A 16,177-nucleotide genomic window follows, 5' to 3' on the forward strand; every position below is an offset into this window, starting at 1 on the left:
TTTTTTTTTATTTATTGTTGCATGACTACCATTCACACAAGCTGGGGGTAGGCTCTGGGATGTAAAAATCGCTGGCTTGCATTATGTTAAGGCAGTACTCAGTGAAGATGCTGAGCAGGAATGGTTGGGAAAGCAGCCCTCACCTGTGCACATCTGTGTGTATCCAACACAGCTCGTTCTCGGGGGCAACGGGTGCGGTGCCAGTCGGCTCCCAGGGCCAACTGCCGCCCAAGAAGGAGCCCCCTCCGCCGCCACCTCCAAGGCCCAAGCGCAACCACACCCGCAGCTCCTCGCTCGACCTCAACCACCTGGGTGCGTGCACACTTTTCAGATGCCTTGAATCATCTCGACAGTGTCATTTATTTCATGTCTCATTGCCTCGGGAGGTTTCTCTGTTAGCCTTAGCTGAGCATTCGCGGTGCACTCCACTCATAGTGGGGTATCCTAACAAGTTGCATGTAGCCGCTCGGCGGGATTGCTATTGCATACGCGCACGAAGCTCCTGCGGGCAGGGACGAGTAGAGCGCTGCCCTGGCTCTGCTGCAAAGCCGACTGAGCGCAGTATGCTGTTGCATTTACTTGGCTTCTTTGTCGTTTGCAGCCAAGATCAGCGCTTAGAATGATGAGCAGAGTGGACCATAAGCGATGCTAGGCTGAAGCTGTTTATTGGAAGACTTGAAAAACAAAGCAAAAAAAAAAATGCTTACAGTGACAAGGAATGTTGCTACATGAGCGCTAACCAACATTTGTATTTGTTGCATCGCACAATGAATAATCTTGTTATATTTTGTGTTGTTATAGTCACCTGATGTTTTCTGGCATATCAAATGTATTTACAGAACTTATTTACTGTGTGTGCAGTAATGAGTTTAATTATTGCACTGTGCAGTAACGAGTTGTAGTAGCCCGCGTCTCGATTTCTGGCGCCCGTCTCAGCCGTGGCTGCACATGTCTAAGGGCGCCAATACACTTCGACGTGACCCGGCGCATGTGCGCGCAGTGGTTGCGCTACGTCACACCAGGTCGGCTACGCCGCGTCAGGCGTAAATCCGTCCCTCTACAGTACAACGCCGCGCTCCTGCCGCAGCTGGAGTAGTGCATGCGCAGAACACCGCGCCACTCCGTGGCGCCTGTCGTGGAACATCGAAACAAATCTTTCGCGCGCTTCCTCTGTCGGTAGCAATTGCGACCGCGAACCAGACTGTTGCTCATTGATGGCACGGATGCAGACACATTCCGAAAGACGAAACATTAAGCAGGAGACACACGGTACGATTCGGCGTCCGATCCGACGTGTGGCGCCACATGCTCCAGCATGCGGCATACGACGATTCGGGGCACACGGTGCGTGCATCCGAAAGATCGAGCGGCGCGTAAGCTCCGCCCAGATACAGCCCCCCAGCTTGACTTCATATCCACGTCGAGAAACACAATACAAACAACTCTGCACAACACTGCTTCGCTTTACGCGAATACTGTCAATAAAATTATGCCGCTGCGAGTGACTGAACACTTCACGACGGCACGTTGTCTACCGACGGCTCCGCCAACAACCAGTGATAGGGCCGGTAGGCTTAGCTAGGCGGACGCTGCGGCCGACGGCGATGGCGATCCAACGCGAGCTCGTCAAAAAGCGCTTATTTTTGCCAAAACAATTAACACTGTACACTTAGGTTGCCCGTAATTAAATACAATTGGTTTACTCGGCGCAGTCGTTGCGAAGGGCAAACGTACAAGCGAAGCGAGCAGCCTCGCTCAGACAGTCGGTGTGTGCTGTCTGCCCGCGAAATGCCCTCGCGTCGCGGCTCCCGATCGCACCAGTAGCTTGGTGCTAGTGTACTAGGCGCTGCTTTGCATAACAGGCACACATTCGAGATAATTTTACTGAACCAGTAACTATTTCGTTTCGGAAACAAACTGCAGCAGGCAAGGAAGAAAAAAAAAGACTGCGAGAAACCGGCCAGCTGGCACCGCCTCCGTGGAGGGAACGTCAGAGAACGTCACATGCCAGCCACGCTGTCATTGGCTGCGGCCAAACGACAGTGCGGTTGTCGGACGCGTCGGACTATGAAAATCTGCCCGGTTTGTCGCACGCTGGACGTCCGATCCGGCACTTCAACACGGCAAAACACTTCGATTCCAGCGCGTCGAACGCCGGATCGGACACCGAATCGGACCGTGTGTCGCGTCGTCTGCGTCGCAAGAGGAACAGGTTTCTCTACATAACACAGACACGTAGCCGCTGCCACTCCTTTTCGTCGCTTCAATAGCTTTCAGTTCACGAGTATAGCGGTCCCTCAGCTGCTTCCATAGTTTCAGGCACTCTTCGACTGAAACAGGGAAAACAAGACAAACAAACAGGCGCTGACTGTATAGCATATCCGGAGACGTATACACACACGTGCGTAGTCTTGAGAGGCCGGAGTACGTGTGTATCTGCTCCCGCACGTTGTTTTCCCGCTCCGCATCCCAGTAGTCCATTCTTTTGGTGTCGTAGACACAAGGGTGTTGCTGGACGACGTCCAGAAACATTTCGGTTTTGGAGCCGCACAGGTCGGGCACGCTTCCTTGCGAAGAGGCCATCTCGTTCTGGCTCAGCCTGCCGAGTAGTGAGTCTCTACCTCGACGAGAGACAGCGCTAGGCGTTAACTTGCTCGGCGCGGTCGGCGTGAAATGCAGTCGGTTGCATTCGGCACCGAACGACGTCCGAGCGCGCTGAATGCCGCCGGTCGCGTCGGCGCCAGATGCCGCCGGACTGTAGAGGGTCGTGTTTTCGCCAACGTAACGTCGCCATGACGAGCGCGCGCGTTACGTAGGAGTGTATTGCCCCCTTAAGTGCAGCTGAGCGCATACACATCTGCACACCCTGCTTTAGATGTAATATGCTGCGTGTGCAAAACAGCGGACGTGCATAGACGGCGTGGCACCATTTAAGCTGCCTTATCGCATGTTTAGTATTGGAGGCTGCGTAATCTCGTGTTTCGGTGACTTGTTGGAGCAAGAGGCAGATGAAGCACTTGCTCCCCGCTGTCGGCATTTTTTATGATACTGCTAGTGTGGGCAACGCTATCAGCTGCGGGGGCAAAGTGCACACGAAAGCGTGGCTGGCTTCACTTAATTCGTACTGCCAAGAAGGTGTTGTCGATGTACGTGGCAGGAAACTGTATCATTTGTTGCCGACTCCCAAATTTCTCAAAATTAGTTTAAAAAATACAAGTAAATAAGTCTTCTCTTTCAAATGCGCTTTTTTTGATTGCCCGATAATTTGGAAAATTCTGCGGCCCCTTCTTCTGTAAGAAAAATCAATCGTCAACTGTACTTGCGATATAATGAAGCAAATTGCCAGTTTTACTTACCGTATTTATTCGAATCTAGGCCGATAGTTTTTTTTTTTTTCCACATTCAAAGAGGATTTTAAGAAACGCACCAGTTTTTAATTGAAACTGCTAAATATGGCGCATAGCTAGCGCCATCTAGAAAAGTCAGTATCGCAGCTACTAGCCGTGCCAGTAGCCAACCGTACACAAGCGAGGTCGCTATTTTGACCTGTGTCCTGTCAGCCCTATCGGCGTGTGGCAGGGTGTTATTGCGATGGCACCAAGCAGGAGATGCCACTACAGTGCCGCTTTCAAACGAAAAGTTGTGATAGCCGCAGAGGCATTGTCGAACCTTCGCTATTGCAGCTGGCGAGCTGGGTAGCTGCAGCATGGGACGACATCCCAGGTACTTCGATCATGCGCACCTTTAAAAAGGGGAGCATATCTAATGCTCTTGACGGTACAGAAGATAGTTTGTTTGAAGACTGAAGGTGACAGTGACAAGGAACACAGCGATGACGACGTTGAATGAGCTCTGCACGTTCCGATTCAATAAATGCTGTTTGCATTTTGTGAACGCTGTCCTCACTTTTTTTGTTCGGCCTACATTCGAGCTAATATATATATATTTTCTCTTCCTTTTTTTTTCGCCTTCGGACTTTAGGGGGTTGACTTAGAATCGGGGTCGGCCTAGATTTGAGTAAATACGGTACTTTGTTATATTAAGGTTTATTAACATACACACAAAAATATGGTATTCACCCTGTATTTGTTTTTCCTAGCAATGAAATACATTGCAACTTTAGCGCTGGAAATAATGTTTGTGTTATTTTTTCTTTTACAAAATTTATGGCAGCAACTCTCACATAATGTGCAAGAATTTCATAAATAAAAGAGGTTATTTTCGCTATATATACACTTCAAATCAGCTCACAAAAAATATAAGGCCGTTTTACTTTTTATAAGCCTACTGTGATTGTGTTGTTTCGATCAAGAAACACAGTTAGGTTGTTACGTGAGGCAAGCATTAATTGCTGTATCATGTATGACACAGCATGCAGTTATGTGTTGTTTTGTGGAGGACGGTAGAGATACGTTTCCTCAGAAAAGAACACATCTGGCAGCAAGATTTATTGTTTGCATGAGCTATACATTTTCTTCTAACCATTATCGGTGCAAAATAGTTAAGAAAACAAAAATGCCAACAGTATTTACAATAAAGAAGATAGCATGGAGTCTGCTCGGTTGCAAGTGCTAATAATAATACAGTAAAACCTCGTTAAACCGTACCCACTTAAACAGTAGTTTCGTTTTAAAAGTAGTAAAGTCAAATCCCCGACTCAGCCGCCATTGAACATAATGCATTTTATATCCGCATAAACCGTACCAGCTTATTGCGTGCGTATCGTTTAACACGTAGTGTTTCCACTTTTCGTTGCGCAAACACCGTATTGCGTCGTCTCCATCAGGCGGCCTGGCAGAACAACAAGCCTCAGAGATCAGCACAACGGCCTCCAAACGCCCTGTGCATTTGCGCATGAAACCACATGAACATCATTTCGGCGCCATGCCAGAGAGCATTGTGGCGTCGTGCAAGCGAGAATTCACATCACGCCGAAACTCTGATAAAGAAGACGCCGGGTGCTCAGCATAGAAGAAAAATTAGACATTGTTCATGCTATCGAAGTGACATGAAAAGTCGGCGCTGGCACACGTGGGTCTGCTGTTGACTACGGTGTGTGGCATTTGAAATGCAAAGAAGTTGCTCAGCAGCGCTGCTGAGACCGCAAAGAGATGTCGACTACAAGGTTCGACTTCTCGGCATCGTTGCCTCTGTTGTTGCTGAAGTGTCGCCTAGCAACAGTGATAAGGACGACACGGAAAGCGACCGCACAGGCGATTCAGGCCCGACAGTGGCAGAAGCTGCGCGTTACGTCAGCCTCATGAATGCAATCGTCGCGACTAGAACAGCACCCCGCAATGAAAAAGTGACCCGCGACTTCTGCAATGCTACCGCGCCTGTGCACGGAGAATATGCAGCGGCAATGAGTAATCTGCCATGCGAGTGTTCGCCGAGAAGAGGGGGCTGGCTGAAAAGCTGGCTCACAGCTTCAGCAAGTTTGAGGCTGCTGTCGTTGCTGCTAGGCCGCCACGGCATCAAACAAAAATAACACGTTTGTAGTGCAAAGTAAATAAAGACTGCATGTTTTTCCCCTTTCATCGCACTCTCTCAGAGTTCTGTTTTTGACAGGTAAGGGGCCGATCTCGTGCTATTTCAGTTAAGCAGTACTACCGTTTAGTATGTACACTTTCCAAGCTCCGGCCAACTACGGTTTAACTAGTTTTCACTGTAGAAGCAACAAATAGCTTGGAAGAAGAGGAACATCTTCTTTTGATTTTCTGCCCAGCTCATAAAAGCTGTGCAAAAAAAAAATAACTTAAAGCCAAAGTGTGTAAATGATTCAGCCTAGATATTGAAAGTACGAATAGTCAATCAAAGATAGCTTCACGGAATTTTAATAAAATTGCAATCACAAATTTGCAACTGAGAGTTTGAAAAATGAGTCTGGTTAGGTATATCTGCCCTAGCCAAAGGCTTCGCTTTTTCTCATGAAAATAAAAATTCATGCAGTAAGGGTTTTGTAGAACACCTCAAATCACAGCTGCCCTGCAGCATAGTTGCCGATGGTTTCAAAAGCTACGATCACTTTTCTTTTAAAAATAGCCGAACGCTGCTTTCGTAATTCCGACATCGTGCAAAGCGTGGCCGTTGCGAAGTCAGGGTGGTTACAAAGGCGACTGATGATGGCACAAGAACCTGATGATATTAGCACCGAGCAGTACCGAATGTGGCAGCTATGGCGTATCAAAATTCACTGCGAGGTTGGTAACCTCTCCTAGGCTTCACATATGGGGGTACAATTTAGTGAGAAATTTGCGGTGTGACAGCTAACAATGTGTAAAGCATATGTTAACATGCACACTGGTTAAAAAGAGAATACATTTTCTGCCTCACTTGCATTGCAGGCAAGGCAAACCCACAGGGTTTGGGAGCCCCACCTGCTGTTCCCCCAAGGATCTCTCCAGGAAATGTATGCACACTTCGTTGCCATTTTTTATTACTGCACTTGATTCTGAAGCCATGTTTAGACTTTGTTCGCAATGTCCACACAATGTTCATTTGTCACATTGCCTGTAGTGGGTGTTAGTAAAGCTACGATTGTGAACACTGCTGGTCGTTCACATTTGCTCTTGTCTCACAGTATGGATGACTGGCCAATGACATTACAAGGTTGTCGATCATCATCTGCTCAGTCATGGTAGCCACAAAAAAAAAAATTAGTGCCAACACAGCGCATACACAAAAAATACTAGGCAAGCAGAAGCACTACTTCTGCTGGCCCTCTGTTGCTCTAAGCAGGGATGCACAAAGGCATCTAAAAAAGAAAACCAAAACTGTGGCGCTCATTACCCACATGTGAAGCGTTGCATCTGGATCTGACAAAGTAGGAGGCCTCTCAACAGGTAGTTTGTCTATTGTGAAGATCATGCTGTTGAAGCTCCATTGAACAAAATAGTCGGGCTTTTTGAGTCTGTGCTTCCATCAAAATATCTGTGCAATTCGTACATAGTCTGAACATTGCCGGAGATGCAGATAGAACTGGTGGCCTCAATCAAATTGTCAACACAGGGCCGTCTTTGTCCTGATTTACTTGTTTTTGACTCTCAGGAACAGGAGAATGAAGACAATGAGGAGGTTGTAAGTGCTCAGGCTTGCAGAGGCTGTTTCACTGCTTACTTTACTTACCTTTGCTTGATGTTGTGTTTTGCTATGGACTCTGCAAGTGTTGTGACCTGAAATAGATACGTTTTAAGGTTGCAAGTGAATGATATAAATGTGGTAGTAGAATTCTGGTCTTCTGTATTTTGACCCATCAAATTTACTTCTTGTGTTATGTTGTAACAACATAACCCTCTCTCCCCCCCATCCTCCAAGAAAAGGAAGTATTTTTGTTGGGTTGTATGTAGACAAATTTCACCGCTCCAAAAATTAGCCCATTGTATTATATTGAAGCTCTTATATGCGGTATTTTACAATTTTGCAGTAGATTTATGTGGTAGTCTGGTTATTGTGCTGCAAAGGTACAGTCGCACTAGTGGGAAGACATGCGCAGTATCGTTCACATACGTTGCTGCCTCGCTGCTTTGGGGTCGATGATCAGTTGAGCCGTCCTTGCTGCCTGATGAGCAACCAGATTCTAGCAGTAAAAGTAGCTTTGTCCAAGACACGGCTTCCACCGTAATCGTCTGCCGCAATATGGCGCCCGAACTGAATGGCCCGCTCTTTGTCATCTGCTGGCACGCGTTGCACGACAGGATCGCAAGCACATGTATCGTGCTTGTCTGAGCCGAATGGATACCACTACATGCATGGTGCTCACATGAGTGTGCAGCACCATGCGAGAGTGCTAAAAACACCAAGTGCTGTCAGCTGTAAGTGCCAGACTTGATTGGGCACGTCTGCTTCATCTCCTTCTCATCGTCTTCGTCTAGTGCTCAGCTTTCTTCTTTTTTTTTCTCATGTTTACTGGACGGCGCCATCGTCTTGTTTTCTTCAAGGATAGCGTGAGGCCTATTAATTGGTAACTGAAACATAAATTTGAGAAAAGCCAAACGAATTCGGTAATAAGAAATGTAAGAGTTGTTTTAGTAGAAAGGAGTAGATAAGTATGGATAGGTAGGAGGAGGAAAAAAAGCTGAGTCTTTCCACTTCACTACTGCCTAGTGCAACTTCCACGAACAAATGTGACTCGCACTTCTCGTCAGGATATTGCTGGCTTGCGAATAGTCACTTCAACAAACGCTGCATCAGTTTAATGACTCACTGGGCATATTTTGCCAGCTATCGCATGACTGCTTTGCCGTTATGGGCAAAAATTTCATTTTGCTAGTGCGGCTGTCACCTAACCCCGTAAAGACCAAACACCATTCCACATCAAGGAAAATTAGAACAACTTTTTTGCCTCTATTTATGATTGTGAAGTGTACATTTGTTTCAAAAATATAATGAAATCTTTTGCGAGTTAAATTAGTGATCGCTTTTCTGAATTGCCCCGCAACTATGGGCTTTGCATTAAGTTTCTGATGCTTAAATCAGCATATCAAGGTATCAAACTTGGGTTATCAAATCTGGTATGTCAAGCTTTGTCGGGTTATCTGTGCGAAAATATTAGAACATGGTTGGCTGTGGTTGTTGCAGCGACTAGTCATGTTTTGGATGGCACACAAACTTGCACATTTGACCTATATGCACGGGAAGACATACACGTGCTGTAATGTGAACATGGGGTTATCGTGCTCCTGATTTCCTAGCACTTGTTGTAGCCATTGCTCTAATGCAGCAGTCTTATGCAGTATAACTCAGCAGGGACAACGGGAGTTGTCGTCTTCATCTCGTGGTGAAATTGCTATAGTGTTTGCTTCCCTTCCAAACGCTGTGCATTGTGATGTGTCAACGAGTGTATGCACTTGCAGGCTACAAAGAGCTTCACGGGAGATATACCTCGAGCACTAGACTTTGCAGACTTTGACCAGTTTGCTGAATCGCGCAGTGATGTTGCAAGCGGTCCGGTTCAGCAACTTCAGGTAACAATCTCTTTGTGTCTTGAATGTTTAATCTCAATATGCCCAAAGTATTTGCGATCATGTGACCATATTTATTCTCTGTTGCAACTAATACTGATTTAGGTTTTCTTTATTGCCTTGTGCACCTTGTCTGCAACTTAGCAGAGATTTAAAGCTTTAGTTATTACATAGTTATAGCTCAGCAGCTTTATGGGCCAGCGGGCCCAGCGGTCGAGTGAAGACATCACTGTGCACGTGCAGTACGCTGGGGCGACCAGCATGTTTACGGAGCGGCTCGCTCGCTCCCTGGCTTTGCATTACGTTTCCGATGCTTAAGTCAGCATTTCAAGGTATCAAACTTGGGGTTATCAAATCTGATATGTCAAGCTTTGTCGGGTTATCCATGGAAACATGTTAGAAGGTAGTTCTGCTTGAAAGCAATCTTGAAAGTGATCAGCGACGTGGCCCAAGTGCGTGCCCGTGTGGGCCTCATCTTCAAAGGGATCTGCGATGTTTGCAGAGGGCGCGTATTGCCGTTTGCATTAAGTGAGAGCTGTACGAAGGTCAATTCACTCACTGCCACTACCACGATTCCTCACTCCAACATTTTTCAGCTAACTTCTGCGGTCATAGAGCGAGATGTCATGTCTACCTGTGCGCGCATGACACCGTACTTGTTAATTTAGTTAGTAAGCGAATGTTTACAAGCTTATAAAGCCTATAAAACTACTATCCTTACTTCATATAGCTATCTACTAATTTGATATCGCAATCGATGCTTCGCTTTTCAGGCGAAACTGCGGCAGTTGTTTTTTTTCTCCGCGCCAGTCGGCGTGACGAATGTGCTGATGGAGCAAGAGCCATCTCGACGTCGGATAAATTGGACCGCGTTAGCTGCATCCAGTTATGCTGGCTGTGCCAATGCTTCAAAGTATAGACCTTGTTATTCACGCCAATGTGCTGACGCCTTGTCGGATTTTTCTGACTTTTGTTAGTTCGAATTTGTATACTTTGAATTTTTGTAGCATCCCTTCGGAATTGAAATTAACGAGTTTTTACTGTAGTACTATAGCCCACTGCTTACCACTACGCCTCTGTAGTATTGGCCACTTGCCTGTTCTGGTATCGCAAAAAGTTCAGACCTCGTAAAATCCTTGGTACTCTTCAAGGGGGTCTTTGGCATGATAAGGAATTACCTCATGAGTCTTTTCTAACGTAAGCTATTTGAATGTGTCTTGTATGAGTGAGCTGTCCCTGCCAAACCTACGCAATCATCTCCCTCCTGTTTGTCATCTGTACTCCACTCAACGCCTTGCTGCACTCGGGCAATGTGGAGCGATGCCTACATTGCACCAACCATCATGGTGCTGAACACCGGTATCGGCATGACCTCTAAGATCGATATGTCATGCCACTTCATCTTGGAAGACCGTAGCATTATCGCAGTGGTACTGTTCTCCGCCACAAAGTGACGCCACTGCCTTATCTGATTTCTCTGGTTTTGGTATCGCGGGTAAGCAGTGCATAATTATGAAGCCTAGAGAAATTTGGCCAATTTGTTGTTGTGATTATCAGTGTGCCATAATTAGTGCAGGAAGTGGCAGGGATGTCGAGCAGTGACGGGGTTAGTAAGAGGTCTTCAGTAAGAGGTCTTCAGAAATTTTAAGCTCCCATCTGCGTGCATTGAAGTAATTGGCCGAAATGATTGTGCAAATGGGTAGGTTTATTTACCGTGTTACTAAAAGTTCTGTAGGGTTCTTCAAAGCAAGTTGGTGCAAGCCACTGCAGCATGGCCACAAGGCCTTATGGCAACTTCTGTCATGGTCACAGTGGGCTACCATATTTATTTTTTGGTAGGCACAGTACTCATCCCTATTTCTTTCTTAGTGTTTCTAATCTTGTTGCAATTTATGTAGCCTTGTAAACTGCTGCTCCTTTCTTTCTTTTTCTTTCTTTATACAGTTTAATCCCGTTGATACATCCCTCGCTGTTGCATTGTCCCAGCTGCTATGTCATGTTTTGGCAGTACCCACCTAAAGCTCATTGACTCCTATGTATTATGTTCCCGTTTGATACATCACCATTCTGTAACATTTCCACATGTTACATTGCACTCAAATACATCATCACATAAATGTAGCAGTGCAGAGGCAAATTCGGATGTACAAATCACCAGAAGTATGCGATCGTGAGTCCCAGGTACGCAAGGCACAGCATGGTTGTTCTTGTTGGCTCCGTAGGGTCAGCTTCGCCACAATGCAGCTATGTTATGTGGTGAAGCATTTTAGAAGATGCTGCAGTCACGAAACATGGTATGTCTCAGGTGCTGTGGCCATATGGGTCCTTCGTCACTGGTTATGTTTTCCCAGCCGTTACGTTTTTTTAGAACACAGCTCTTAGTTAGGTGCCCATTCCTACAATTAGCATCAGGGGCCAAGCAAGCGGGCACAGCGAAAGATGAAAGTGAGCGCGGAGCCCCACGGGGCATGAAAAACGCAAGGAGGAAAGCGGAGAGGAGGGTGCAGTGGAACCGTGAGGCAGAAAGCTGAAGAGGGCACGGCGAAAGCATGAGAAGAAAAGTGTAGTGCAGTGACGACGGCTACAAGATGGCGCTAGAGTAGTGCGCGTCGTCTGGCGGCGGTTGCTGGGAATCGCGCCCATGCGTCACCCACACACTGGCTCTCACAATCTCCAGATCAGCAAGGCAGTTGCGCCGCGCTTCACTTTTCAACGTGCCGCATGAGACAGATTGTCTGCGGCAGCTAATATATCGTGAAATGAAAACGCGTATAGAGCTGCGCTCAAATTTCGCATTAGTGAGTATCATAATTGCCGGTGATTTTTTTTTTTTTCTGTGGTCCCTTAAAAAAACATATCGACAAGGTTCTCTACTGTACATATTTCTTTTTTTGTCTAGGTACTTTCAATTGGTAGCTTGATTCAAAGCATGTTTGTTTTTTTGTTTTTTCCATCAGCCTGGTGCATTTGAGGTCTACAAGAAGCCTTCGGCTGAATACAGTGAGTAGCCACATGTTGCATTAGTTCAGAGCCTTCTAGCGTAGCAAACTTCTATAGAAGCAGGCTTCTTTGCTGCAGTTCTAGTATACTTTGTAATATTTTACGACTGATTAGTTTGTCACATTTTGTAAGTGCTCTCTCCTTGCAAGATGAGAAAGTGCGATGCATCTTGGCTTCCCTTCTCTTTTTCAGTGTTGCCATCACCATATTCGTCGGAGTCTGAGTATTCTGATGAGGTACGATCCCCTCTTTCATTTTGTTTTTTACTCTTTTAAGTACCCAGACATTTTTTTTTTTTAATTAAAATGGGGGTCCAAGCGCTCCAAGCCGTAAAAGAAAGTGGAATAAATCAGAGTGCCCAAATTAATTTGGTTCAATACTTGTTCGATGAACTGGTTTTGATATTGGGAAAAGGGGTGCATCTTGATGTGGTCACACACTGGCTCGCTCTGTCCCAGTAATATTCTGCACTTTGTCATAACGATGACGTCACAGTGGACACCAGTGCTGGAGTTTCGAGACCAACTTTATTGTCAAATTATTGTATCCCATAAGTACAACCTTTTACTATATGTGATATCCTTTTTTGTGTGAGCATCATGTTGTAGAGTTGCTACAACTTCGAAAATATGTGTCAGTACTCCTTTAACTTTAAATGCAGTTCTAAAGTTTTAGGTTGGGTGATAGACATTGTTACCTGGAAGATTAGGCTGCAGATGTCATAAGCAGCTTGTGGAAATCAATGACATGTTATAATTTGTGTTTGGTATATATATATATATATATATATATATATATATATATATATATATATATATATATATATATATATAATATAGACACACACACACATACGATAAGTGGTGAAAGTCAGGGGGCAATAAATTCCAAGTTTATTTTAAAATGTAAGCACTGATAAAACGCCATTCGAATTTTTGGAAAGTTAAATGCTGAAATATCTCATCTCTCTCTGTCTCTCTCTGCAGTTCTTGAACAAGGCCTTCTGTGTCACTTTGTGCAGGCATATTCAACAAACACACACATGTTCCGGCTCTTTATGCACTCACACAAAGCTTTGCTGTATATACATTCCAACTTATTGGATGTGGTGCATTTTTGTAATATGGTGGCTCTCGGTTTTCAGTGCTTAGCTGATTGTTTTCTTGGCGCTGTTTTGCCAGATATGATCAGGCTATGTATGGTACTCTTCCAGAGTGGTTTTCTGGAAGTGCTCCCCAGCCTGCATCTCAGGTGTTTTTACAAGCTGTTGCAAACTACCAGAGATAAGAATTGAAGAATCATACTAACGATCGTTTCACTGTTCTGACTCATAGGGAGTAGTATGACACGAAGTGGTGTTTTGTCCGTTGAAGCATTTGTACTGCAAGATGACTTCATCATGCTGTGATACTCCTCGAGTTTGACGGCTTTGTTCAGTGTCATCGGGCGGAAAGCTCATGCCACACACTTCGCTGCCTTCTTCAGTAACACTTCTGGCAGCTGCGTGCCATGTGCTCCCCAAACTCCTGGAACATTTTCGAGCGCAGGTCTTAGGCGCTTGTTCCTGCGGCGAGCGTCGGTGGCACAGTCGTGTGAACAAGCACAGCAAAAGATGAATGAGTGAGCACGGAGCAGGATATGAAAGACGCAAACCACCAATAGTGGAGAGCAGTCCCTTCAGTGACATGCGTGTTGGAGAATGGGATCATGCGGGCCTGCCCAATCGCTCGTTTCGTACTATTGTCGTCTGCTCGCGTCAGCTCTCGGTCGCGCTGACGCGAGCAGACGATAATAGTGTGGTTTGGTCTCATTCGCGCTCATTTCGATTGTCATGGTTTGCAATTATGATCTGATTGTATGCGCAACACAAATTGGGTAGTACTTTCCGGAAGCCATGCGGCACCAGGTGTTACACTGGAACCTTCGACGAGTCATGTATAAAAGCCGACGTGCTTGACCTGCAGATCAGATTTTCGCCAATCGCCGACAATGCTACATGTCTCTCTGAATTCTTGGCCTCATTAAATCTCAAAATGAGCTGCACATAGAGCTGCACTGAAATTTCGTGTTAGGGAGTATCGTAATTGTCAGTGAATTTTTCAAAACTCTGCAGAGTGATACTTGTAGCAGCATTCTGTACGAAACCATTTCTAAAGTAACTGTACCTTAGAAACTCCATGTAAAGTGCACCCAACATCAGATATGTCTGCCTCAGAAAAGGTATAATTTGAAATTTAGCACAAAATATCTTTGGTGGTACTATTGTCATCAAACATTCATTGTTCAGCTTCATACTTCAGAATCTTTGGGAAAGCGAGAAATTTCAATAATGGCAGGTTGAAGGACACCGCGTCTCTTTGCCGAGGCTGCTTTAAGGTTCATAAACATGGATGCCAAACTTTGGCATAGCCTGCATCATTCTGCTTGTCACATGAATGAAATAAGCTATTATTTAACCTTATTTTAGTAAGTAAATGTGAATATTTTGCTTCGCATTTTTTGTTACGAGAGACACCATTAAAAAAAGAAGGAAGAGGTACTTGCTGTACATTTCATAAGACATTGCAACATTAACTTTCCCACACTTCTTCAAAGTGTGTGTGTTTTTTTAGCCTCACGAGATTGCCACTTCTTATCTGTTTGACAAACCGAAGGAGCATTTCCCATAATTTTGTAGACTGCTTTCAGTAAAGTTTTCACTCACTCCAGACTGCTTTCTTTAGTTGCAAATTTTATAGTAGAGGCCCTTCAAGTTGGTGTCCACGAATGTGGACAGGATCTATTCACCTGTGTGTTAATTTTAAGGCATGAAGCACCGCTATTTTGAAATGTTGGGTGCTGTGTGGCATAGATGGTTGATTTATTGCACTTGTCACATTTCTTGCCAATCAGACCACCAACTTGTCAATTGCACCACTGGCAATTTACTCATTAAAAAAACGTTTCTTTTGATGATAGCATTATGTTGCAAATGCTTTTCGTTATAGCATGCAAATTTGTAACCTGTTTTAACGCAGATTGTGTGTGCTATATTCTGACTGAGTTTTTTTTCCTTTCTGACTTTCAGTTCCTCGATGACTTGGTAATGAAACCCTAATTTTTTGTGTGTGTGCATGTGTGCTTGCATTTGCATAATGCAGGGTTTGCTATTGACTCAGTATTGCTAATTAACTTATTGGCATCTGTGTGTAGGGTGGCCAATAAGCTGATATGTTGTTTAATACATGCAAGCATTTAGTAACGCTGGATGTGTTACCTGAGAACCAGGATTTCATAAGAAGGCTCAATTCATAAAAGGTAATATTTGCTCATTCATGACCAGTTGCGCCAGGTGTCCAGCCACGTTCAACACACGCTGAACTTATCCCAGCGTTCTCATAGTATCGCAAAACCATTTGAAAGACTTGCATGGATGGTACGCCGAATTTTCGCCTAGGGGCCATTCTACAAAGTAGTGGCATGTACTTTCCCTTAGCCTTATTTTCTTGTCGAATAATCCCTAGTTGCATTGCAAAGATGTGCAATCTATAGGGAAGACGCAAAGACTGGTTGATTGTTGCCAGCAACGGCATGATCATTATTATCATTAGCCAATGTCAAGTCCACTACAGGCCAAAGGCCTCACCCAGAGGCCACTATTATCCCTGTCCTGCATAAGCCAACCACATCCTATGGCTCCAAATTTCCTTGTTTTCATCGCTATCTGTCTACTGCCGCTACTGTCTAAACTCTACTGCACCTTGACACCTGTTCTTTTACTCTAATGGACCACTGGTTATGTGTTGGGTGTATTATACAATGGGGTGAGCTCTGCTGGTTTTTACTAATCTTAACAAAAAAAAGCTGTTTTCTGCCTGTGTGTGATCTCTAACATGTACTGACATCTTTCTACATTTCAGTGTTACATCTATAATATTCGTTGATTTGTTGACATCAGCTTTTGTTCTACCTTTCTAGTCTTCAACAGTGTGCCATGTTCTTGCTTCGTCTCCCTCCTTTAGGACTCTAGTCCAGCTCCCACTGATGACAGTGCAATGCTACTAGTCGACCAGACTGATGATGCCAGCGAGAAAAAGAAACGACGCAAGGCACCGCCAGCCATGGCAGCCACTGAAATGAAGTGAGTCGATAAGCCCCAATTCATTACTGAGCGAAACTATTTCGGCTCTGCAGTGCACAGGAAATAGCAATTCTAGATAGCTTAAGAAGTTCTAGGA

General features: G+C 45.1%; 1 protein-coding gene across 6 annotated transcripts in view; it reads left to right on the forward strand.

Annotated features, from left to right (window-relative positions):
- Positions 1 to 16,177, forward strand: part of Reps (RALBP1 associated Eps domain containing) — a 70,043-nt gene that overhangs the window by 48,395 nt on the left and 5,471 nt on the right. For 3 of the 6 annotated variants that reach the window (XM_075695646.1, XM_075695649.1, XM_075695650.1), the window contains 8 exons: positions 173 to 312; positions 6,345 to 6,409; positions 7,048 to 7,077; positions 8,853 to 8,963; positions 11,918 to 11,960; positions 12,153 to 12,196; positions 15,028 to 15,042; positions 15,962 to 16,080. In XM_075695646.1, the coding sequence (XP_075551761.1) occupies positions 173 to 312; positions 6,345 to 6,409; positions 7,048 to 7,077; positions 8,853 to 8,963; positions 11,918 to 11,960; positions 12,153 to 12,196; positions 15,028 to 15,042; positions 15,962 to 16,080 (567 nt within the window). The remainder of the gene's footprint in view (positions 1 to 172; positions 313 to 6,344; positions 6,410 to 7,047; positions 7,078 to 8,852; positions 8,964 to 11,917; positions 11,961 to 12,152; positions 12,197 to 15,027; positions 15,043 to 15,961; positions 16,081 to 16,177) is intronic. The other 3 variants (XM_075695647.1, XM_075695648.1, XM_075695651.1) reach the window with 3 other exon arrangements.

This window comes from Dermacentor variabilis, chromosome 6 (assembly GCF_050947875.1).
Source record: "Dermacentor variabilis isolate Ectoservices chromosome 6, ASM5094787v1, whole genome shotgun sequence".
Lineage (NCBI taxonomy): Eukaryota > Metazoa > Arthropoda > Arachnida > Ixodida > Ixodidae > Dermacentor > Dermacentor variabilis.